This window comes from Poromitra crassiceps (genome assembly GCF_964638095.1).
Source record: "Poromitra crassiceps genome assembly, chromosome: 5".
NCBI lineage: Eukaryota > Metazoa > Chordata > Actinopteri > Beryciformes > Melamphaidae > Poromitra > Poromitra crassiceps.
In genome coordinates, this window is record NC_139642.1 from 34611542 (window position 1) to 34635956 (window position 24415).

A 24415-nucleotide genomic window follows, 5' to 3' on the forward strand; every position below is an offset into this window, starting at 1 on the left:
CTGCAGCAAAAGAGGAGCCCATACTGGATGTCTCTCTGGCTTAGTCAAAGTTAGAACTGACGCAGTTCTAATAGACGCTCAAGGCAAAGGAGATGGGAAAAGACAAGGCGCTCATTTCTCATTTGGAGTCCTCAAAATGAGTGAAATCAAAGTGGAAAATGAGGATGCTAGAAAATAAATGATAGATGCATAATGTACACTGATGTTCTTTTATCGCAGACTGACAAACTGTCAAATACTGACTCAGGGCTTGAAGATGAGATCTCAGGATCTCAGCCCGTCTTATCTGCTCAGCTCTGTGGCCCAGATGCTGCCGCCCAGAGGAGAACAGGCGTCCTTTCAAATTGTTCGGGAAGTCTGTGGGCACATGTCGAAAGTTTAATCCCACCGACACAGGAGACAAGGTTTGATAAGCCAAGCTTAACACACAGTGTGTGTGTGTGTGTGTGTGTGTGTGTGTGTGTGTGTGAGGAGGTGGGGAGGAGAGGGAGGAGGGACAGCTTTGATAACTAACACACGTGCACATTCATTTTTGTGCTTGAAACTACAGGAGAGCAGCAGGATATTGGCTCGTACTCGTGCTGTTACGAGTAGTTCATCACTCAGAACAACAATCTTTTCTTCTTTCTTTTTTTTGGGGAATGACAATCTACAAAAGGCAAAAAAAGGGTCTTTGCCAGAGGAGCTGATTGTCACACGTGGCCTTGTGATATTCCTGCCCTCTGATCCTGTAATAACCTCAATGCAGCAACCAAGTAGTGGAATGTTCAAATTCCAACCTTGTGTTGTCTCTGTTGGCAAATAACCTCTCTGTGGCACAATTATGATTATAGTTTAAAAAATAAAGGAGGTGGTTGATGAGTTAGTCACGAGGGGAATATAAGGCTTCTTGATCGAGAAGTCTGAACGAGTCAACTGTTGAAGCAAAGCCGACCAGCTCCTTCTCCTGCATATCTCCAGGCTTCCGGAAGAAACATTAAAACGGCCAACGTATGGACCGACGTATGGCCTCCCGGGAGCCGATTCTTTCACAGTTCTCAAAACGATTCCTTACCAAACACCCCCCTTCGCCCCGCCCCTGGTGGTCAGACGTGGGTCTGCATGCGCTTCTGGAGGGGCCGGGTGAGGTCTGAGTTCTGAGAGGAGGACTGCGAATAGTGGGAGGAGGAGGAGGCGGCCGACGCCTTGCTGTCTTTGTCAAACTGCACGTAGCCGTCCTGCTTGCTGTAGCTGCTGACGCTGCTGTCACACTGCGTGTCCAGGAAGGAGCTGGAGTCGCTGAGCGAGGCGCGCTGGAACTCGCGCTCGCACAGCTCGATGGAGCTGCTGCCCATGCCCAGCACGAAGCGCTGGCTGTAGTCGTACAGGCGGTTGGGACCCGCGCCCAGGGTGGAGTAGATGTTGGTGAAGGACATGCCCGTTGGTACCCGCTGCTTGCCCAGAGTCCCGCTGGTGGTGGGGTTCCTCACCTCGGTGGACGTGCTCCCTGCCATGGTCGGGGTGTGGTGCTCCTTAAAGGTGTTGACGCTGTAGTAGCCGTTTGTCGGGTCCTGTTGAAAGCACAGAAGTTTGAAATAAGCTCTAACTTTCCTAATTATTACAGAATATGCAGTATGGCAATGTATGCGGCGGGTTTATTTATTTATTTAATCATTTATGATAGTTTTTTTTTTACACTTAGTAACACTGAACAAAAAATTAAGAATAAAAATGCACATCTCTGGAGGGCATAATGAAAAATAAAACCGTCTCCTTGTTTGTATGCATTTATTCTTCTCAAAGCTGAACAAGAGTCAAGGTCAAACTGGCATTAATTACCATTCAAATTGCCAAATAAATAAGGAAACAGGCTTCTGTGTACATCACATCCGAAAAGAAGCAAAGCTGTGGTAAGGCTTAGTGTTATGATATAGTCAACCCCCATGCTAACCTTCAAATCATGTTTCTGGCTAATTAAGCGGGCCTTGATGAATCACATTTTAGATCTAACATGTCACTGCAAAGTTCACCCGTATACCAGCAAGTAATTGGACCGAAACCCATTGTAGTGTGTGCAATTCCATGTATGCACAGAAACGGGTTCTGGGGCCACAGCTACCCTACTTGTTAGTCTGCTGGGCTCCAGACGCTACACTGTTGCTAAGGTTCCCGTTAGGGCGTGCGGGAGTTGTCATGTCGCGTGTGAATGGATGTGAATGAATGCCAAGCCAGGGTGAGCACAATGCCCAAATCCCCAAAGAGAAAAATGCTAATGACGGAGAAATGACGGAGACAACCTGAGAGGATGGTCGCTATGCTCGTCGTTATCAGACGGCGGACAGGGGGCCTGTTTGCGTCTGGCCTTTATCGCCCCCCCCCCCCCGTGCTCTCGTCCCAGGCAAGCTCTAATTAACTAGGGTGAAAAAAGCCGGCCCCAGTGGGAGCAGGTACGCACGCAGAGACAACAGCGCTACACTCCAGGGGGCCCGTGCTAACGTTCGTTTGGACAAAGGGATAAATCAATGGGACAAGATTTGTTGCAGGGGCACTGATTTGTTCCGGCGTGCCACAGAGAGCGTGAATAGACATGATCTACGTCTAATTACTCATAAAGGGTCATAATGATGATAAGATCTATTTGTTGAATATGAATGGGGGGGGGGGTTGATTCCATCTTCAATCTTACTGACAAGAATGTCAAGTCGGAGGTGGAATAAACTGCGCCCACCTGGTAAGATAAACTGTTGTGCTTGACGTTGCCTTTACGTATTGAAAAAGAACCAACAGGGTTCTTCATTATAGTAACCACCTTCACCACCATATTTTAATCCCTTTTTCAAATCTGAATTTGTTTATATTTCAATAATTTGGAATTTGTATCATATGAAAACAGAATATGAAAGAAAAAAAGTTGCAGGGATGACTGTTTCAATGCAACTTCAGAAGACGTAGTGGGACCTCTCTCACATTGTTGACAGGGCAAAGACTATTTCTGTTTCTATCCCCTGAGCGTTTGCTTACTGCGAGCCATGCTAAGCATTCTGTTGATGCAGCCAAATCCTGCATGTGTAAACTATTGTATGGGAAGTGATTTGTTTAGGCTATTTCATTTTCACTTCTCTCATAATTTGATTTTGAAAATGATGAGTGGGACAGCTGGAGCATGACTGATGAAAATCAAAATATATGATCTAATTCTGTTTCTGCCGAGAGATTATATTAGTCATTTATCTTTTCTAAACTATCCCTCCAAGGTGCTGACCACATGGTTAGAATATACCGTGCATTGTACATTTCTCCTGAAATTAAGATTAAGAGATAAAGACACACAAAACGATGCACTCTATATTGTCATAATATAGAGTACATATAAAATGTGAAATTGATACCTCTGTTTAACAACCATTTCAGATTCCATCTACTCTGTGGTTTAACGCCCTTCAGTTTTCTATTTCTAAAACATGTCCACATATAATATTCTGTAAATATTTATGGTCAAGTTGTGCAACACTATTTTAGCCACACAACTCAAACACTGAGTGAGATACTGCTGCTGCGTTTTAGTGGATAACATGACAGACTGGGTGAAATGTTTGATATTACACAGACAGTATATTATATGGACAGCAGTGGCTCTTGCACTCTGGAGCTTCGGGGCCAGATGGCCTTTGATTTCTTGTATCACCTTTGATGATGGCCTAATTAATTCAATTAGCTCTCTAATTGGATTCATTCTGCCCCTGGCTTCATCAGTGCTAAAGCACGGGTGGCAGGAGAGGGATTAATGCATTTCAGCCATCTTGGTCCTGAGTTGAAGACAGAAGCATAATGCCTTCAATAAGCACTCTCTCCCCCTGTACCCGCTCTCTGTACCCACTCTCTCCTCCTGTACCCACTCTCTGTACCCACTCTCTCCTCCTGTACCCACTCTCTCCTCCTGTACCCGCTGTACCTCTCCTCCTCTCCCTGCTTTCTCCTCCTGTACCTGCTTTCTCCTCCTGTACCCGCTGTACCTCTCCTCCTGTACCCGCTCTCTCCTCCTGTACCCGCTGTACCTCTCCTCCTCCCTGCTCTCTCCTCCTGTACCCACTCTCTCCTCCTGTACCCGCTCTCTCCTCCTGTACCCGCTGTACCTCTCCTCCTCTCCCTGCTCTCTCCTCCTGTACCCGCTCTCTCCTCCTGTACCCGCTGTACCTCTCCTCCTCTCCCTGCTCTCTCCTCCTGTACCCACTCTCTCCTCCTCTCCCTGCTTTCTCCTCCTGTACCCGCTCTCTCCTCCTGTACCCGCTGTACCTCTCCTCTTCCTGCTCTCTCCCCCTGTACCCACTCTCTCCTCCTGTACCCACTCTCTCCTCCTGTACCCACTCTCTCCTCCTGTACCCGCTCTCTCCTCCTGTACCCGCTCTCTCCTCCTGTACCCGCTGTACCTCTCCTCTTCCTGCTCTCTCCCCCTGTACCCGCTCTCTCCTCCTCTCCCTGCTCTCTCCCCCTCTCACTGCTCTCTCCTTACTCTATCTATCTATCTATCTATCTATCTATCTATCTATCTATCTATCTATCTATCTATCTATCTATCTATCTATCTACCTATCTATCTACCTATCTATCAATCTGCTTCACACTCTCATTGATCCCCATTCGTACCTTAATGTGCTGATATTCCTTCTCTTCCTCCTGTAATACCTCCAGCTGCTTCAGAACAGATTCCTGCTGGAACTCTCCTCGCTCAACCTGCAGAAGAAGAAAAAAAAATCAAAGAGAAATGCGACATGTGAGTCGGTTGTAGTTTCTCAACTTCCCTTCATAGTCAAAACATTGTGAGATGGAAGGATTTCACTGAACTCTTCACTCATTCAGGCACGTTTCACCTTCACTCAGGGCTAGGGCAGGCATCCAATCTCCTTGCCCTACAGTCACATTAAATATTTTAGAGGAAGATGTAATCCAGGAGCTCTCACTGTAACTAATGCAGCCCTGGGGCATAGTGCATGGAAATCACAACACTCGTACAGTTCCAAAGAAGCAGGGCTTTTCTGTGTGTCTAGAGGGCATGCAGAAACAGTCGTAAACCGACAATATGAGTGTTAACATTTCCATAGCTACAGTGTTCTGGGGCCTATTCTGCTTGCAGGACTGGTGGCATAATATTGCTAAATATAGGCACTGTGTCCTTAGCACAGAGCATATACCATCTCCATAGCTTTCTGTTTTCCATTATTCATAAAGTGGCTTATTCTGCAGGAAACTGCTGTTACTATTAACGCTATCCCCGTAGATAAAAGGCATTCATTACCATGGTGTCAGAATCAACAGGATGTAACGAATACAGGCATGCATTCTGTTGAGAGGGGTTAAACAGGAACAGGAAGTGAAAAGTAGTATGGCGCGACACTCACACTCACCATGAGCTGTTTCATGGAGGCGTGCTCTTCGCTTTCCCGTGCTGCATTGTGGTCTTTATGCACAATCTCCACGCGGATGTCATTTTTCGCCGACACGACTCCTTTTAGATCTGGCAGAAACAGATGAGACGTGTATCTCAATAAGCTGGATAAACAGCCGTCTGTATTTGTTGATACTATAATTTCCCCCAGTGCATTTTGCAAGACTATGGAATTTAGCAGGATCCCTGGGTTTTTGCGAGAGCTCCCCCATTTCCCAATAAACAATACAAAGCATTATGAATCATTTGTTTGCTGCCAACACAAGATTATCTTTTTCTGCATACATATGCAATCTCACACAGCCTTCTACGGCGGCCCATTCTGATTGGGACAAATGCTCATATAACAAAGTCTTACTTTCTGTCTTAATTTTGCTTGCAAGTTCTCTCTGGTGAGCACAGATGGAGACGGGGAGTGAGGGCATGACCAGGTGCGCATCTTCTGTAGTATACAGACAATAGACATGCTGAGGGGACCAGGAGCACAGGTTGGTTCTTGGAAAGTGGCAGTGATGGCTGTCTGTCTCTAACCTGACTCACTTGCTACATGGATGGGTGGCAGTGAACATAACACAAGATGGAAGTAGCTTCAAATGGGAGACTGAGATTGCATGACATGAGCCCTTAACACATTCTGGCTATCTCTTCACCAAAAGTGTCCATCTTAACAAGTGATCTGATCTTGTGTTAAGTCTGGCACCACCAAGTTCCAATGCAATTTATCTTGAGTCAGGATATTTCTTGAAGAAAGCGGCATCATCTTGAAGTGAGGTATGCCACTCCACTTTACAGATATTAAAACTGTTGTGTCAAGGCAAATACTGTCAGGTTTTCCCCCCACTAAAAACATTTGCAGACTTAACATGAGATGAAATTACTTTTCTCGCCAACACATTTTAATAGATGGACATTTGGCGGTGGCGCCTGAGGACCATGTCTTCTATTTTGGCTGTGGCTTGCATGCTTGGATGGATGCAGCAGGGAAGAGGAGACATACTTCTCTGGGAGCGGGTGCAACAGAATGCGCCGATGGTGCCCATGAGGACGATGAAGGCCACAAAGGCTCCCACGGCCACACCGATGATCACCGCCACCGGGAGGGATTCTGCAACCAAGACAACATGTCCTTCTACAATCAGACATTGTACAGATTCACAACTCATACACTTCATACAAAATGTATGGTTCAGATCAGTAGAATACAATACAGAACAAAGACGTAGAGGCCATCTCTCTCTCTCTCTCTCTCTCTCACACGCACGCAGGCACGCGCACAGACACACACAGACACACAGACACAGACACACACACACACACACACACACACACACACACACACGCCTCTTCGACACGCACAAACGCAGGGAAGATAATGCTATACTTTATCCATTTAAAATACTTTGACATTATCCCATGGGTACAATGGCATGAAATGAATTGATGGCCTTACCCAACCAACAGCGAACTCAAAGGAAAACAAATTGGTAAACCTTTTGTGTATCAGCGAGGGTAAACAGATATCTCATTATCCTACTGTGTAATAACTTTTAATTTACACTCATTTAAGCTAATAGAGGTGTTTGGCTGAGGGCTTTTATTTTCATTGAATACTAAACAGTGTGCGTTAGTGTGAGTTAGTGTGACTGCATTTGTGGGTCTGTGCAGGCATGTGTGTATCTGTGTAAGTGTGTTTGCGACTATATATATATTCATTTATATATATATAGTGCACTTTAATGAGGACCTGAGTTACCAACCCACATTAATGACCTTCTCGCACTCTTTAAACAAATGCTAAACAACTGAGTGCTATTCCTATGCCATTAAAGTCTAGTTAATGTCTTCATTGATCAATGTCACTTTCACATAAGCAGCTTATAATTTATCATTTGGGATAAGTGGATAGAAAACACAGCTTCCCCGATTAGCGAGGGAAGAAGGTCAACAAATGAAAAGTCCTCATTTATGAATCACAAAACAGATAGATGATGTTTTAATTAAAGGAACACACCGACATTTTGGGAGATTCGCCTATTTGCCATATTCCTGATAGTAAGATGAGAATGTAGATGCCTTTCTCTTCTCTGTGCGTGCCGTACAAGATGAGATGCACCCCTCCTGCTAGTTAGCTTACCACAATGAATGGTAGTCGAATGGTACATCAGCATCCCCCAATTCAGTCACCAAAAATACACATTCCAACAACGCCAAAACACTCTATTCCTCAGAGTCTGACTCTGAGGAATAGAGTGTTTAGAAACATTGAAACATTAGTCTTTTGTTTGCACCTTATTCAATTTGCCTAAGCTTGACCGTGCGCTCCAGTTTGTTTCTTTTCATTCATGTTCACTCAGTTCCCCTTCTGAGAGGCACCGGTTTTGGCATTGTTCATCTCCGTCAGCTGAAGTGCGGATTTCCCCTCTCAGTTCCACTCTATGAACATGTTATACTCACCACGCTATGAAATCATCCAAAATGACGAGAAACGGTAATTTCTCGAAGCAAATACATACCACGCGCTGCTTTTGAGGCGCTGTGTGCAATCACTGTGCCAGGCAGCACACTGTGCCAGGCAGCCACGTTTGGAAAGTAGTTTCTGTATGTATTTGTTTTGAAAATGACCGTTTCTCGTAATTTTAGATTATTATTTCATAGCGTAGTGAGCACACGAGCCACAACATGTACGTAAAGCGTTTTGGCGGTGTTGGAATGTGTATTTTTGGTGACTGGATTGGGGGATGCTGATGTACCATTCATTGTGGTAAGCTAACTAGCAGGAGGGGTGCATCTCATCTTGTACGGCACGCACAGAGAAGAGAAAGGCATCTATATTCTCATCTCAGGAATATGGCAAATAGGTGAGTCTCCTCACGTGTTGTGTGAAGCAGAGAGCTGTGTCTACTGTGTTGAGTGAAGCAGAGAGAGCTGTGTCTACTGTGTTGAGTGAAGCAGATAGCTGTGTCTACTGTGTTGTGTGAAGCAGAGAGCTGTGTCTACTGTGTTGTGTGAAGCAGAGAGCTGTGTCTACTGTGTTGTGTGAAGCACAGAGCTGTGTCTACTGTGTTGTGTGAAGCAGAGAGCTGTGTCTACTGTGTTGTGTGAAGCACAGAGCTGTGTCTACTGTGTTGTGTGAAGCAGAGAGCTGTGTCTACTGTGTTGTGTGAAGCACAGAGCTGTGTCTACTGTGTTGTGTGAAGCAGAGAGCTGTGTCTACTGTGTTGTGTGAAGCACAGAGCTGTGTCTACTGTGTTGTGTGAAGCACAGAGCTGTGTCTACTGTGTTGTGTGAAGCACAGAGCTGTGTCTACTGTGTTGTGTGAAGCAGAGAGCTGTGTCTACTGTGTTGTGTGAAGCAGAGAGCTGTGTCTACTGTGTTGTGTGAAGCACAGAGCTGTGTCTACTGTGTTGTGTGAAGCACAGAGCTGTGTCTACTTGTTAGGATGACGTCGTCATTCCTACCATGATGTCATCGATCACTGATGATGTCACGATCCACCTGTGATCCACCTGTGTCTCCACCAAGTGTCTCGGTCATGCCTTCCGATGGCCTCGCTGGTGATGTCATAACACATGTGATGTCATAACACAGATGATGTCATATTCAAGTCTATAAGGGCCTGCTCCTACAGGCCTTGGCCAGTGATTGATAAATTCTCAATTAGGATCATACCAATCTCAAGCAACGTCTGCAACCTGCAACCAACTGTTCCCAAACCCCGAACAGTGCAGCTCCCAGCTTTCAAGCTACCAAGTTCCACAGCACCCCAGCTTCATCAACTACCCGCGATTAGATCCACACTTCTCACTCCGATCCTGACAGTATCAATCACTCAGGAATGGATCTAGCGGGCAAATCTCTCACCCCAATCAAGGAGGAGGCCCCCAATCACTCTAAAGCGGACCCAGCAGACACACTCCCGCCAGTCAAGGAGGAGGCTCCTGAGACCCCAGTTTCCCCGCCGACCACGTCAGGTGGCCCACCAGGCGACACCTCCCTGACAGCGCTGATTTCCGCTGTTTCTGACCTGGGCGCGCGACTCGCGGAGATGCAACGGGGACTCGCGGAGATGCAACGGGGGCAGGCGATCTACGCGCACGTCCTTCGGGACGTGCTCGACGGCCAGACGAAGGCCGAAGATCGGCACGCCCTCATGGTCGAGGAGAGTCAAGTTCAGGCTTCCAAGGCCGAGGACCGGGACGCCCTCCTGGCAAGACGGCTAGATCGTCTCGACCAGGGGGGCATCGCGCAGCCTTCTGCCCTCGCTGCCCCCGCTTTCGAGCGACCAGTCGCCCCAGCCCAGGCACTGGAGGCTTCACGCGCAGCCATCCCTCCAACGCCGGACTCCAAGCAGTTTCAGGGGAGGCTCAGTGAATGGCTGTTGCCCCCAACCCCAACACCTCTAACTCCTCTTGCTCCCACTGTGCCTGCGTCGCTACCGGTCTTGCCCCAGCACGCCCCCCCCTACTCTACTGCTGCTGCCGCTGAGCATGTTAGTTTTCGCCGCCTACGTCTGTTCTCCGGAACTCTGCCCACTCCGGCGGGAGAAGAACAGTTTGAGCACTGGTTCGAGCAAGCGCGCCTTATGGTTGAGGAGTGCGACTGCTCTCCTAAGGAGAAGAGGATGAGACTGCTGGAGAGCCTCAAAGGCGCAGCACTGGAGGTTGTTAAAGCAGTCCGAGCCCATGATTCCGGAGTTAGCCCTGAAAGGTGCCTGGAAGCACTTGAGCACGTCTTTGGGACTGCGGAATCTGGAGATGACCTGTACTTTGCGTTCCGCCTGATACAGCAACAGCCAGACGAGAAGCTCTCCGACTTCCTGAGGCGTCTGGAACGATCGCTGGGTAAGGTGGTTCAGCGTGGTGGTCTTCTGCCGGGGAGTGTGGATAAGGTGCGGCTAGAGCAACTGCTGAGGGGCGCAGTAGCCTCCGACTTGATGTTGGTTAATCTCCGCCTGAGAGAGAGGAGAGTAGAGCCGCCAACCTTCCTTCAGTTGTTTTCTGAGATCCGCACGGAAGAGGAGTATGAATCCTCAAGAAAGAGACTCAACCCCTTTGGGCAGAGTGCCCATGTGGGGCTGAAGGTCGACTTGGGACAGGCTGATGTTCTGAGCTTGAGCCAAGTTTGGGCCGAGTGCGGTACGCTCAGGGCCATGATCACGGCCGGGGGAGCTCGGCCGGGCCAAGAGACGCCCAACCGCACCGCAGATACCGCTCCTCGCCCTGCCCCTGCCTTTGCCGCTGCCCCCCCCTCTCGATCGGGCAGGGACCACGTCTCCCCTGAGGAGAAACAACGCCGTATCCGTGACAACCTCTGCCATTATTGTGGTTCCCCGGACCATGTGGTCGAGGACTGCCCCATCCGCCCGAAAGGACGGACACCAAAAGACTAGGCTCAGTAGCCGTTGGGCAGATGCTACTGAGCCAGACCGACTGCGCCCCTCTGCCCGTATCGTCGTTTGATTGCACCCTCTCGTGGCGGGGTCGGCCACTTGCCCTCCCGGCCTTTGTCGACTCGGGGGCGGAGGGGTGCTTCTTGGACCGCGGTATTGTTACTCGACTGGGCGTGGGGACCGCCCCACTTTCCCCCGCCCTTGAGGCCATAACCCTCGGGGGCCAGCGCTTCGCCCAGATTACTGAAAGAACTATGCCAGTTGACCTTCGCTTTTCTGGGAACCATCGGGAGACAATTCACTTCCACGTGACCGATTGTCCTAACACTCCCGTGGTCCTCGGCCGCCCCTGGTTAAACCTGCACAAACCCTTCCTCCAATGGTCCCCAGGCAAGGGCAAGGTGGTCTCGTGGAGCCCCTATTGCCATGCCAATTGCCTGGTCGCCGCGCTCTCTCCGGCTTCCCCTGCACCGGTGTCGGCTGCGGCTCCCCCAGATCTGTCGTCCGTTCCCATGGCTTACCATGATTTGGCCCCGGTGTTCGGGAAGGAGCATACGCTGTCCCTCCCTCCCCACCGGCCGTTTGATTGCCCTGTTGACCTTAAGGCCGGGGCAACCTTTCCCCGGAGCCGGCTATACAACCTCTCCCGCCCTGAGCAGGAGTCCATGAGGACCTACATCCGTGATTCCTTGGCTGCGGGCATCATTAGGCCCTCGTCGTCCCCGATGGCCGCTGGGTTTTTCTTTGTGGGGAAGAAGGATGGGACCCTCAGACCATGTATTGATTTCCGAGGGCTGAACGACATCACGGTGAAGAACACATATCCGCTGCCACTCATTAGCTCTGCCTTCCCACCCCTTCATGGCTCCAAGATATTCTCCAAACTTGATCTAAGGAATGCCTACCACCTTGTCCGCATTAGGGAGGGGGACGAGTGGAAGACGGCCTTCAACACTTCCCTTGGCCATTTTGAGTACCTGGTTATGCCTTTCGGGCTTACTAACGCCCCCGCCGTCTTCCAGGCTCTCATAAATGACATTCTGAGGGATATGATCGGCCTCTTCGTTTTTGTCTACTTGGATGACATCCTCATCTTCTCACAGGATTTTGACGACCATCAACAACATGTCCGCCTAGTGCTCCAACGGCTGTTGGAGAACAGCCTCTTCGTCAAGGCTGAGAAGTGTGAATTTCATGCTTCCACTGTGTCCTTCCTCGGATATGTGATTGCCGAAGGTGAGTTACGCATGGATCCCGCCAAGGTCGCGGCTGTGGCGGATTGGCCTGAACCCTCTACCTTGAAACAACTTCAACGGTTCCTTGGGTTTGCCAATTTTTATCGACGATTTGTCCGCAACTACGGCAGTGTGGCTTCCCCTCTTACCGCCCTCACCTCCACCTCTACTCCGTTTCGGTGGACCCCCCTGGCCAAGACTGCTTTTAGCGAGCTCAAACGCCGTTTCTCTACAGCTCCCGTGCTCTCCCAACCTGACCCAGAACTGCAGTTCATCGTTGAGGTTGATGCCTCAGAGACTGGAATTGGGGCTGTTCTCTCTCAACGCTCTCCTGGGGATCATAAGGTCCATCCTTGCGCCTTTTTCTCGTGTAAGCTTTCACCCGCTGAAGCCAATTATAACGTCGGCGATCGTGAGCTGCTGGCAGTTAAGTCAGCTCTTGAGGAGTGGCGCCATTGGCTGGAGGGTTCCAAGCTCCCGTTCGTCGTGTGGACGGACCACAAGAACCTGGCCTACATCCAGGCCGCTAAGAGATTGAATTCTCGGCAGGCCAGGTGGACCCTGTTTTTCGGGAGGTTCAACTTCACCCTAACTTACCGACCGGGTTCTAAGAACGTCAAGCCAGACGCCCTGTCCCGCCAGTTCTCTGCTGACGTACGGGCTGAGCCCGAACCCGTGTTGCCTGCGGCCTGTTTTGTGGCCGCGGTAACGTGGGAGATTGAATCGCGTGTCCGTCTAGCCCAACAGGGACAGCCTGACCAAAAGGGAGTCCCGCCGGGACGTCTATTCGTTCCTGACTCCGCCCGTTCTGAGGTTCTTCTGTGGGGCCACTCGACGCGGCTTACTTGTCACCCCGGGGTTAGACGGACCCTTGCCTTCATCCGCAGGCGCTTCTGGTGGCCTGCCATGGAGGGGGATACTAGGGAATTCGTCGCCGCTTGCCCGGTCTGTGCCCGAAACAAGACTTCGACTAAACCCTCGTCAGGCCTTCTCCGCCCCCTTCCTATACCTCGTCGCCCTTGGTCTCATATGGCCATGGACTTTATAACCGGACTCCCCCCATCCGATGGGAACACCGTCATCTTGACCGTCATTGACCGATTCTCTAAGTGGGCTCATTTTATTCCACTTCCTAAGCTCCCGTCCTCCAAGGAGACAGCGGACCTCTTGGTTTTACATGTGTACCGGGCACATGGCATTCCGTCTGACATTGTGTCCGATCGGGGGCCCCAGTTCATTTCTCAGGTTTGGAAGGCCTTCTGTACGGCTCTTGGCACGACTGTCAGCCTCTCGTCGGGTTATCACCCGCAGACTAATGGCCAAGCCGAGAGGGTCAACCAGGAGTTGGAGACCATGCTGCGTTGCACCACAGCTGCTGACCCCTCCCACTGGAGTGCCCAGTTGCCGTGGGTTGAGTACGCCCACAACACGCACCCCAACGCCTCTTCCGGCATGTCTCCCTTTGAATGCTGCTTCGGTTTTCAGCCGCCCTTGTTCCCCTCCCAGGAGGAGGAGGTTGCGGTGCCTTCCATGCAGACACATTTGCGCCGTTGCCGTCGCACGTGGAAGAGGGCTCGCGCATCGCTATTACGTTCTTCTGCCAAGACGCAAGTCCAGGCTAACCGCCGCCGCACACCGGCCCCAGCCTATGCAGCGGGTCAGAGAGTGTGGCTCTCGTCTCGGAACGTTCCCTTGAAGGTTGAGTCAAGGAAGCTTGCGCCCCGTTTTATCGGGCCCTTTGTTATTGAGCGGGTTGTGAACCCTGCGGCTGTCCGCTTGGTTCTACCTGCTTCTCTCCGTCGCATCAACCATACTTTCCACGTATCCCAGGTCAAGCCGGTCCACTCTAGTCCCTTGTGCCCTCCTGCGGCGGCCCCCCCGCCACCTCGGTTAATCGACGACCACCCTGCCTACACGGTCCGGCGGCTGTTGGACAGGCGACGCAGGGGTCGTGGGTTTGAATACCTGGTGGATTGGGAGGGGTACGGCCCCGAGGAACGCAGTTGGGTTCCCCGCCGGTCCATCCTTGACGCTGCGCTCATTCGGGATTTCCTTGCGGCTGATCGGGCGCCGGGTGAGGCCCGTTGAGGGGAGGGTACTGTTAGGATGACGTCGTCATTCCTACCATGATGTCATCGATCACTGATGATGTCACGATCCACCTGTGATCCACCTGTGTCTCCACCAAGTGTCTCGGTCATGCCTTCCGATGGCCTCGCTGGTGATGTCATAACACATGTGATGTCATAACACAGATGATGTCATATTCAAGTCTATAAGGGCCTGCTCCTACAGGCCTTGGCCAGTGATTGATAAATTCTCAATTAGGATCATACCAATCTCAAGCAACGTCTGCAACCTGCAACCAACTGTTCCCAAACCCCGAACAGTGCAGCTCCCAGCTTTCAAGCTACCAAGTTCCACAGCACCCCAGCTTCATCAACTACCCGCGATTAGATCCACACTTCTCACTCCGATCCTGACACTACTGTGTTGTGTGAAGCACAGAGCTGTGTCTACTGTGTTGAGTGAAGCAGAGAGCTGTGTCTACTGTGTTGTGTGAAGCAGAGAGCTGTGTCTACTGTGTTGTGTGAAGCACAGAGCTGTGTCTACTGTGTTGTGTGAAGCACAGAGCTGTGTCTACTGTGTTGTGTGAAGCAGAGAGCTGTGTCTACTGTGTTGTGTGAAGCACAGAGCTGTGTCTACTGTGTTGTGTGAAGCAGAGAGCTGTGTCTACTGTGTTGAGTGAAGCAGAGAGAGCTGTGTCTACTGTGTTGAGTGAAGCAGAGAGCTGTGTCTACTGTGTTGAGTGAAGCAGAGAGAGCTGTGTCTACTGTGTTGAGTGAAGCAGAGAGAGCTGTGTCTACTGTGTTGTGTGAAGCAGAGAGAGCTGTGTCTACTGTGTTGAGTGAAGCAGAGAGCTGTGTCTACTGTGTTGAGTGAAGCAGAGAGAGCTGTGTCTACTGTGTTGTGTGAAGGAGAGAGCTGTGTCTACTGTGTTGAGTGAAGCAGAGAGCTGTGTCTACTGTGTTGTGTGAAGCACAGAGCTGTGTCTACTGTGTTGTGTGAAGCAGAGAGCTGTGTCTACTGTGTTGTGTGAAGCACAGAGCTGTGTCTACTGTGTTGTGTGAAGCACAGAGCTGTGTCTACTGTGTTGTGTGAAGCAGAGAGCTGTGTCTACTGTGTTGTGTGAAGCACAGAGCTGTGTCTACTGTGTTGTGTGAAGCAGAGAGCTGTGTCTACTGTGTTGTGTGAAGCACAGAGCTGTGTCTACTGTGTTGTGTGAAGCACAGAGCTGTGTCTACTGTGTTGTGTGAAGCACAGAGCTGTGTCTACTGTGTTGAGTGAAGCACAGAGCTGTGTCTACTGTGTTGAGTGAAGCAGAGAGCTGTGTCTACTGTGTTGTGTGAAGCAGAGAGCTGTGTCTACTGTGTTGTGTGAAGCACAGAGCTGTGTCTACTGTGTTGTGTGAAGCACAGAGCTGTGTCTACTGTGTTGTGTGAAGCAGAGAGCTGTGTCTACTGTGTTGTGTGAAGCAGAGAGCTGTGTCTACTGTGTTGTGTGAAGCAGAGAGCTGTGTCTACTGTGTTGTGTGAAGCACAGAGCTGTGTCTACTGTGTTGAGTGAAGCAGAGAGCTGTGTCTACTGTGTTGTGTGAAGCAGAGAGCTGTGTCTACTGTGTTGTGTGAAGCACAGAGCTGTGTCTACTGTGTTGTGTGAAGCAGAGAGCTGTGTCTACTGTGTTGTGTGAAGCAGAGAGCTGTGTCTACTGTGTTGTGTGAAGCAGAGAGCTGTGTCTACTGTGTTGTGTGAAGCACAGAGCTGTGTCTACTGTGTTGAGTGAAGCAGAGCTGTGTCTACTGTGTTGAGTGAAGCAGAGAGCTGTGTCTACTGTGTTGTGTGAAGCAGAGAGCTGTGTCTACTGTGTTGTGTGAAGCACAGAGCTGTGTCTACTGTGTTGTGTGAAGCAGAGAGCTGTGTCTACTGTGTTGTGTGAAGCAGAGAGCTGTGTCTACTGTGTTGTGTGAAGCAGAGAGCTGTGTCTACTGTGTTGTGTGAAGCAGAGAGCTGTGTCTACTGTGTTGTGTGAAGCACAGAGCTGTGTCTACTGTGTTGAGTGCTGCACATTCAGGATGCAGAATATGTTCAGGGCCACCAATTGAAAAGACGACGCTCCTGAATTGCACTTTATCATGTTAATAAAGAAATGTGTTAGTGTCATATTTTCATCAAAAGTGTCAGAATTCTTGCCATGTACTATTTATCACTGTACCATCTTGCAACAACTGCCAACAAGAATGTTGGCAGTTGTTGGAGAATGTTTGATTGGTGTGCCATGGGCTTTAGGCATTCTTCTGTCAACAAAAACAAACTCAACTGTTGTTCTATATGTAAGTGATCTATCAAAGTAATGATATAGTTAGACATTTGTAATATTGGATGTGTTGTTTGATTATACCGGTATACATCTATGAAACCTCTTGTGCATCAACATCATCCATTCTTATCTAAGCCATAGATTACCAATTACAGTAGCTATCAAATCCCATCTCTCACACACATGCATACGTGCAGTCACAAAGACACACTTAGAAAACTGCCACTAACAAACTACACAGGCAGGCAGGAAACAGCAGCTCTACTCTACGACAGGGAAGCACGGCCCCGTGATTTGAAGAAGAGGAAGGTGGAACCTGTCGAACCTTGGCTCCCACCTTGTTCCTTGAGGCGTATGATCTCGGTGTCGGAGCCGAAGCTGTTCCAGGCTGTGCAGTTGTAGATGGTTTGGAAGTCAGCGGGGACAATGTTACTCATGGTCAGTGTGGAGATGACGCCTTCCTCCGTGCTGACCGTCTCCACCGTGTAGCGGCCCGACGTCCCCGATTCCAACACCGTCTCCTTCCAGGACCAGGCCTGACATGAGAGGGAAGGAAATTACATGTATGTGTTCATTAAAATGAATGCACCAAAACAAGTAGAGCGTTTGTACACTCACATGGCACAGTGGTTTTGCAAGCTAGCTAGTTAGCTAAAATGTAAAAAAAAAAAAAAAAAAAAAAAGCAGACATTGTTTGTAGAAAATTATTTTCTCCATGTTATCCATATTGTAGCTAATGTATTGGGTATTCACTGACCTCTTTTTGGACTAAGCTTCGTATTGCTGTACTGGCTGTACGGTAAAAACCTATTATATCTTGGTATTAGAATCGCGCTGTATTGGGATCACCATGGATTTGTACTATTGTTTCTTTTGTATCGGCTCTGGCTGGTTCCTGAGAATGTTTTTTTCTACGTGTTTTATGGACTGTGATCTGTCTTCTATGTCTGCGATGGGATATGTTTTTCCTATGTGCACATGACCAACCCTTGGGGATCAATAAAGTCGATCAAAGTGTATCTATCAGGTATGGAGTGATGTGCCTGATGCCCGACAGACTGATCTGATTCTGAATCCTTTTGATGTTCATGGCGCTGTTGTGACATTGTGGGGGGAAAGCATAATAGCCTATTTACTCACCAGATTAATGATTTATGCAGTGTTGTGGTAATTTAACATATGCCAATTAGTGGCTGTTTTAATCAAGGCACTTCCAAATACCAAGTGCATTAATTTTGGGTGGCCACAGGATGAATGACATGCTTATTGTTTTTGCAGTGATAGCCTATTAACTGGCAGTTCAATGAGGGCATAGATTTTACTGGATAAAGATGGGTAGAACTTTCAAGACTTTATTCAAGACAAGATATTCAAGGTTGCAAACATTGTCTGGTAGCTGATTAGAGTGGTGATATGCAGATTAGTATTACAAATTTAACCTTGGCTCAAGCATTTCTAAAGTAAAAAAAGAAAAGAAGAATCATTGATGTCCAGGTTAGAGAATGAAATGCATACTACATCATGTTCTTTTTCTAAAACAACTAAGTAAAGTGTAATATAACCTATAATAATGCTATAATAAGAATGCAAAGTCTGTGTATGTGTTTGTGTGTGTGTGTGTGTGTGTGTGTGTGTGTGTGTGTGTGTGTGTGTGTGTGTGTGTGTGTGTGTGTGTGTGTGTGTGTGTGTGTGTGTGTGTGTGTGTGTGTGTGTGTGTATGAGTGAGCAGAAATTGTGTTCAGCCACAGCTATGCCATTTTACATGTGATCGCGCTGAATATTTCAGTAAGTGTAAAGAGCACCCCTGGGTGACCTAACAGCCAGATTTTTGAATGAGGTAATTAGTAGTCTTGCTTGCGAGACTATCTCTGTTTTGTGCTGTACCAACGCAGGAGAGAGTTTCAGCACCATGGAGAGCTTCATTCATTAGCTACTGATGGAGTGTGTTTGGGGGAGGGGGGGCTGGCAAATTTCACAATCACAATGGAGTGTATACTGTTACAATCGGAATTTCGCATCTGTGGTCACAGCTGTTTTTGCGCTTATTTATTTATTTATTTACTGTCAATGATTTATTTATTTATTTTTTATTCCAACACCTAAATTGCTGCCAGTGATCAACCAGAGAGAAGATATCATTTAATTCTCGTTTCCAAGCAGCAAGACGTGCCAGTAGGGGGCCTGGCATAAAACAGTGCAGATTCAGCTTTTTGTGTTAGTAACTAATCTAAGGCTGAGCTAGCAGCATTGACTCTTCTAAAACACACTTCTGGATGGATGTTGTTTCAACCCAGCTTCCAAATTAGCCAGCACTTTTTCCAGCCTCAATTGTTCCTCAAGGGCATTTGTTTTCTTAGCTGTGCTATATGAGGTTCTTGCGCCTCTTAACTAGGCGCTGGTGGCTTCCCTTAGGGTTGATGCACTCATGTCATTAGTTGTCATATAGGCTTCAAATTGCCCATGGAAGTATGTTATAAAAGGGGGGCTACTCAGGAGAGAAGGATTAAGACGCCACTGAATTTGCATCGTGGAAGCGTAGAGAGAAACCTACAGTAATATAAATAAAATATAACTAAATAGAAGGAGAGTGATCAGATGTATCCGGTTCCTACAGTATACCACCTCCCTCTAATCTATCTAATACCTGTCTAGAAGTGAAGAAGTAGTCTATACGTGAGCAACTTTGATGGGGGCTGGAAAATATTGTAAAATCTCTTTCTTTGGGGTATAACACGCTCCAGGCTTAAGTCTGTATACATTTCCCTAGTAACTATGAGCTTTTGGAGGGGTGTATGTTTAGGACTGGTTTGGGGTCTATCTTTGGATTTATCACACAGTTGAAATCTCCGCCCATGATAGTAACAGGGGGTGACAAAGAAGAAGCCTCAGATGTAAGTTTAGAATACAATGTGGTCATAAACACATTGCCGCAAACACATCCGATAATAATGCGCTCCCCATACGAGGTGCCATTATCAACACGTAACGCCCCTCTACATCTTGAACACATTTTTCAAGATTAAAGGGGTGTTACTACACTATGTACAAGTATTGCAACCCCTCTCCGACATGAACAAAACGAGAAATAATGAAATCCAGGATTATTATTCAAGACCTTAGCCACAGCCTCTACAGGCTCACCCATCAAATAAACTGGATATTAATTATGTGGCTGGTTAATGCTGGGCATCAAAACACAAAACACATATTAGATGACAGTGCATCGCAATTAAACACGCGCACGCAGGCCCCACTCGCTCGCTCACGTGCGCGCGCGCGCGCACACGCACGCACGCACGCACACACACACACACACACACACACTTAAACAGAAATTAATAATAGCATAAATGGGGGCTCAGAGAATAGGCTGTTTATCTAAGGTCCATAAATCTTAATGGGATCTGTGCTAACAGAGTATAAGTATGCATTAAATGAGAAATTAAGGACCTAAGCTCGCTATGCTTCATGCCCCCCTATTCATACAAAAACAAATGATCAAGAAATACTATAACATCCACTTGCTTGCTTCCACTACACATAGTTTAATCAATGGAGCTGGCAGGGCATTACATACAACTAGGCATTTTGCGTGCTACACGTGCTCGATTCCTAGGCTTGCCCTCTGCGCGGGCTCGCTAGCTCGCCCCGAGCTGCGTATGCAAGCTGTAGGGCCAGCTTGGCGAGCTCCAGTGCGGGTGACGCCATGCAGCGGCCGAGCTAGCGAGCCCGTGCTGCAGCTGGCCAAGCTGGCCCTACAGCTTGCATACGCTGCGCAGCCTTGCCCGCCCTGCAGCTTGATCGCTGTGCGGGCTCATGCTCTTATGACATCACTGATGATGTCACAACTTTGTATCACTGATGACATCACAATTGCTCTTATGACATCGCTGAAGATGTCAAAATGCCTATGACATCATCAGTGATGTCAAAATTCACAATTGCTCAAGTGACATCACTGATTACATCACTTCGAGTTGAGTGACATCACTTCCGGGACAAAACTGAAACAGAGAACAGACAGAGATTGCCTACTTGCCCCTTTTATAGATATAAAATAACATAAATCAAGCAATGAGATTAAGATAAAATAGTCCAAATACTTACGATGCGGTCTGGAGGTGGCGTACTTCGAATGAAGCATTTGATCTGTCCCTTTTCCCCATGTAGCGCTTGCTGAGTCTGGGTACTGGAAATGGTAGGAGGCCCTGTTTGGAATAATAAAACAATTTTGAAGGTGAGTCATATACAGTGAAAAATGAATTATCAAATTCATTTTCACTTTGAGGTCATGTGACAATTCTGCTTAATCAAGTTCTTGTGACACGTTGCATCGTAATTGATTTTTAGCTGTCGTCTTCTCCCTGGAGAAAATTCGCTCTCCAATTCCAACGAGGAATACCTGAAGTGTACAGTAATTTGGGACTCCTGGGGAAGATTGTATTGTGGTTCGATATGAACACGCCTCAACCCTTGACGCAATCTAGCCAAGGACAGGCCAGGACTGAATGAAGGGCATGAGTGTGGGCCCAGACCTCATTCTGGATGGAGAAATAGTTGATTTATGGCTGGCTTGATTTCCCCCACTGAGATAAGGGTCACAGTGGAGAGTGCTGAGGCGTTTCTTTGGAGCGTAATCAGGACTACCGAGATGGAAAGAGAAAAATGCCACGCTGGAAAGATAACACACTCGCCACAGTGTTTCTCCTCATTCAATTTACTCACAGGAGATTCCACCCTTCACCCAACACTAGGTTAGGAAGTGCCACTAGTATCCACTCTGCTCACAGGGAAACCTGTTTCTCATCAAGAGGTTTCAGAAGTCAAAATTATTGGGAGGTACAATACAGAACAATCTCTCATGGACAGCCCAGACTACAGACCTTTCTAAAAGAGTGATGAAAATGGCAGGTATGGTTGGGCGAATTGCAAGTTTTTTTTTTATCTAAAGACATTCTTAAGGTAATATCTCATAGCCTAATCTATAGTCACATTAATTATTGCTGTGCGGTGTGGGGTAATGCAGCTCAGAGAGATTACTCCTCCAGAGTAAAAAAAAGGGCAGGAAAGATCATCACGGACCCATCTCACCCTGGCCACGACCTGTTTGAACTCCTCCCCTCGGGCAGATGCTTCAGAGCTCTGCACGCCAAAACCAATAGATGCAAAAACAGTTTCTACCCACAGGCCATTACTCTGTTGAACACCTTAAAACCACTTAAAACCACTTAAACCAGCCACTCACTTAATTTATGTTCATTGTTCACTGTGTTCACTGTAAACTCAAGCCTCGTTCACATTGAACGGCATACAACTGTACCGTGTACCGTGTAATATCTGTAATATCTGCATAATCCTTGTCTACGAAACTTGTTGTTTAGTGTTGCACATTTTACTGCACACATTTATTGTACATTCCCTTATATACTCATATTTAAAATGCAATCCCTGTATAAGCCTTGTTTACAAACCTATGTAGTGTTGTTGCACTACTGTACATCCCCTTATATATTCATATATATAAATGCAATATCTGTATAAATCTTGTTCACAAACGTTGTTGCACACCTACCGTACAATTTGACTGTACACTCCCTAATATATAAAATAGCCACTTTACTACATTGTATATAGCACAGTCACCACATTGTATATAGCAGTCACTGTAAAAAGAGTATTTTTACAAAGTAAATGGCCTAAATGGTAAATGGTAATTTAAATGGCCTGCATTTATATAGCGCTTTACAATCAGTAGATAGTCTACATTCACCCATTCATACACCGCTGCCACGCATCGGGAGCAAGGAGGGTTAAGTGTCTTGCCCAAGGACACAACGACAGCAGCTGGGAGAGAGCGGGGATCGAACCGCCAACCCTTGCGTCATTGGCCGACCCGCTCTACCTCCTGAGCTAAAGCCGCCCAAAGTATTTTTTACAAAGTATTCTTGCCTTGACTATGTGTAACCTTCTTTCTCCTTTTTTATTTTTCTCTATATGTGTGTACTTGTGTACTCTGTGTGTACTTGAGAGCAAAGCTAACCGGAGCCCAATTCCTTGTATTTGTTTGCATACTTGGCCAATAAAGCTGATTCTGATTCTGATTCTGATTACAGATCACACTAAACAAGGTAGCAAGAATGGTCTTAAGATGTGGATTTTGAAAAAGGTACGAGTGAACTACACAGTACAATGGGATGGCCCACAGTACTGGAACATGTGAGACAACATTCTGTTGCACTAATTTCAAAAATTCAAAAGTCTAATAAGCCAGTCAGTATCAAAGACAAATTGATATTAGTTTGTGATAAACACCAAGTTAACATAAGAATAAGATATAAAAATCATTATGTATTACCTAAAATTAAAACTGAAATGGGAAGACGGTCTTTTATTTTTAGAACTGTTCAATTATGGAATTCATTACAATAACTAATTCAAGAACAGTATATTGGATTGCAAGACTTGTAGATTTTTTCATATATTCTTCATTAATTACTTACCATATTGTGTTGTCAATGGTTTATAGAATACTGGTAGTATTGTGATTTTATGTATATGGGTATGTGCATTGTATGTGCAGGCGCATCCTGTGTGTGTGTGTGTGTGTGTGTGTGTGTGTGTGTGTGTGTGTGTGTGTGTGTGTGTGTGTGTGTGTGTGTGTGTGTGCGTGCGTGTGTGCGTGCGTGCGTGCATGCGTGATATGTTGTTTTTGTATGATTATTGCATGCTGTAATGTAATATTGTATGTTGTATTCATGATTATTGTATCTTGTAATGTTTTAATATGGACTGTTGGAAGATTAGCCAATAGGCTAAAAGAGATCCAAATAAAAATCAAATCAAATCCAATCCAATCCAATCCAATCAAATCAAATCAAATCAAATCAAATCAAGCACCCAACCTGAAATGTATTCTGTTGTGTTCCTACATGTCCTACATAATGCCTTCTGGAATCAAACCCATTGCAACTCAAACACCCTGGTCTGTTTTACTCCACTGGTCATAAATATTACAACACAAACCATAACAGCCTCTAAAATATGTAAAACCTGTGTTTAGCTGTCACATAAGAAAGCTCAGCAGTAAGCTAAGGAGTGAATTAAAAAAAAGCCTTTTTAATGCAATGAATCAGGATGTAAACAGAGCCAGTTGTAGGGAGAGTCTAGTCTCAGCAGGGGCTGCATGTACTGTAGAGCCTTCAGGGGCTCTAATATATGGCTTCAACAGTGGGTCAGCTGGCCTGACAGTGATGCTTCTTTGCAAATTCCATTTCCGAACTGCTGAGCAGGCCATTCAAGACGCTCCATTAGCCTATAGTTGAAACCAATGATGAGGGTAGACATCCATCCTTGGATGTAATGCTGTGGTTTTGATGGAAGCCTATAGCTGTGCTGTAATGTATCAAAGTACTGATCAGTGTTGCTGATCCTGTTCCTGATGGGTCTTGTGGAAGTGCTACTTGAACACTCTGACTGACTCTCTCTTTCACTCTCGCCCACCTCCACTTCCTCTGTTCGTGCGTCGGCGCGCTCCCCCCAAAATAGCAAAAAGCCAGGGAAGCTACATCTTATCCTGTGAATGGGTAAATAGGCCTTTAAATGGCTGGCAGAATCAAATGTTAAACATATCTCTTGTGACGACGAGGGTTAAGAGTGTGTGTTTGAGGGGGTGGCTGGAGAGGCAGCTTCTTGATTAGTAAGACAACTCACTTCCCCGCCAACTTCCCTCAAACTCCCGCTCTGGCATCTCTCTGACGATACATAATTGCAGTTTATTACCTGTCTCTTATTAAAATGAATTTGCATTTTAATGAGACTCTGCCAGATGGTGTCTTGGTATGCTACTGGAGGATGCTGGAAGGCTGCTACTGCTGTGGTATGATTGGAGCAAACAACCCAACCCCCACCCCCCCCCACTACCCCCCCCGAAACACACTGTACTGAAAACATGGTCGCTTCCTTACGTTGGTTTGCCGACATGGGACGACTGT

The 24415-nt window shown here is 47.3% G+C and overlaps 1 protein-coding gene across 1 annotated transcript in view; it reads right to left on the reverse strand.

The window, feature by feature from the left end:
• Positions 1-1085: 1085 nt before the first annotated feature.
• Positions 1086-24415, reverse strand: part of kirrel3b (kirre like nephrin family adhesion molecule 3b) — a gene marked incomplete at both ends in the record, with an annotated part of 93260 nt that continues 69930 nt past the window's right edge. The window contains 6 exons of the mRNA XM_083637576.1: positions 1086-1550; positions 4624-4710; positions 5382-5491; positions 6420-6527; positions 16762-16960; positions 20532-20632. Of these exons, the coding sequence (XP_083493702.1) occupies positions 1086-1550; positions 4624-4710; positions 5382-5491; positions 6420-6527; positions 16762-16960; positions 20532-20632 (1070 nt within the window). The remainder of the gene's footprint in view (positions 1551-4623; positions 4711-5381; positions 5492-6419; positions 6528-16761; positions 16961-20531; positions 20633-24415) is intronic.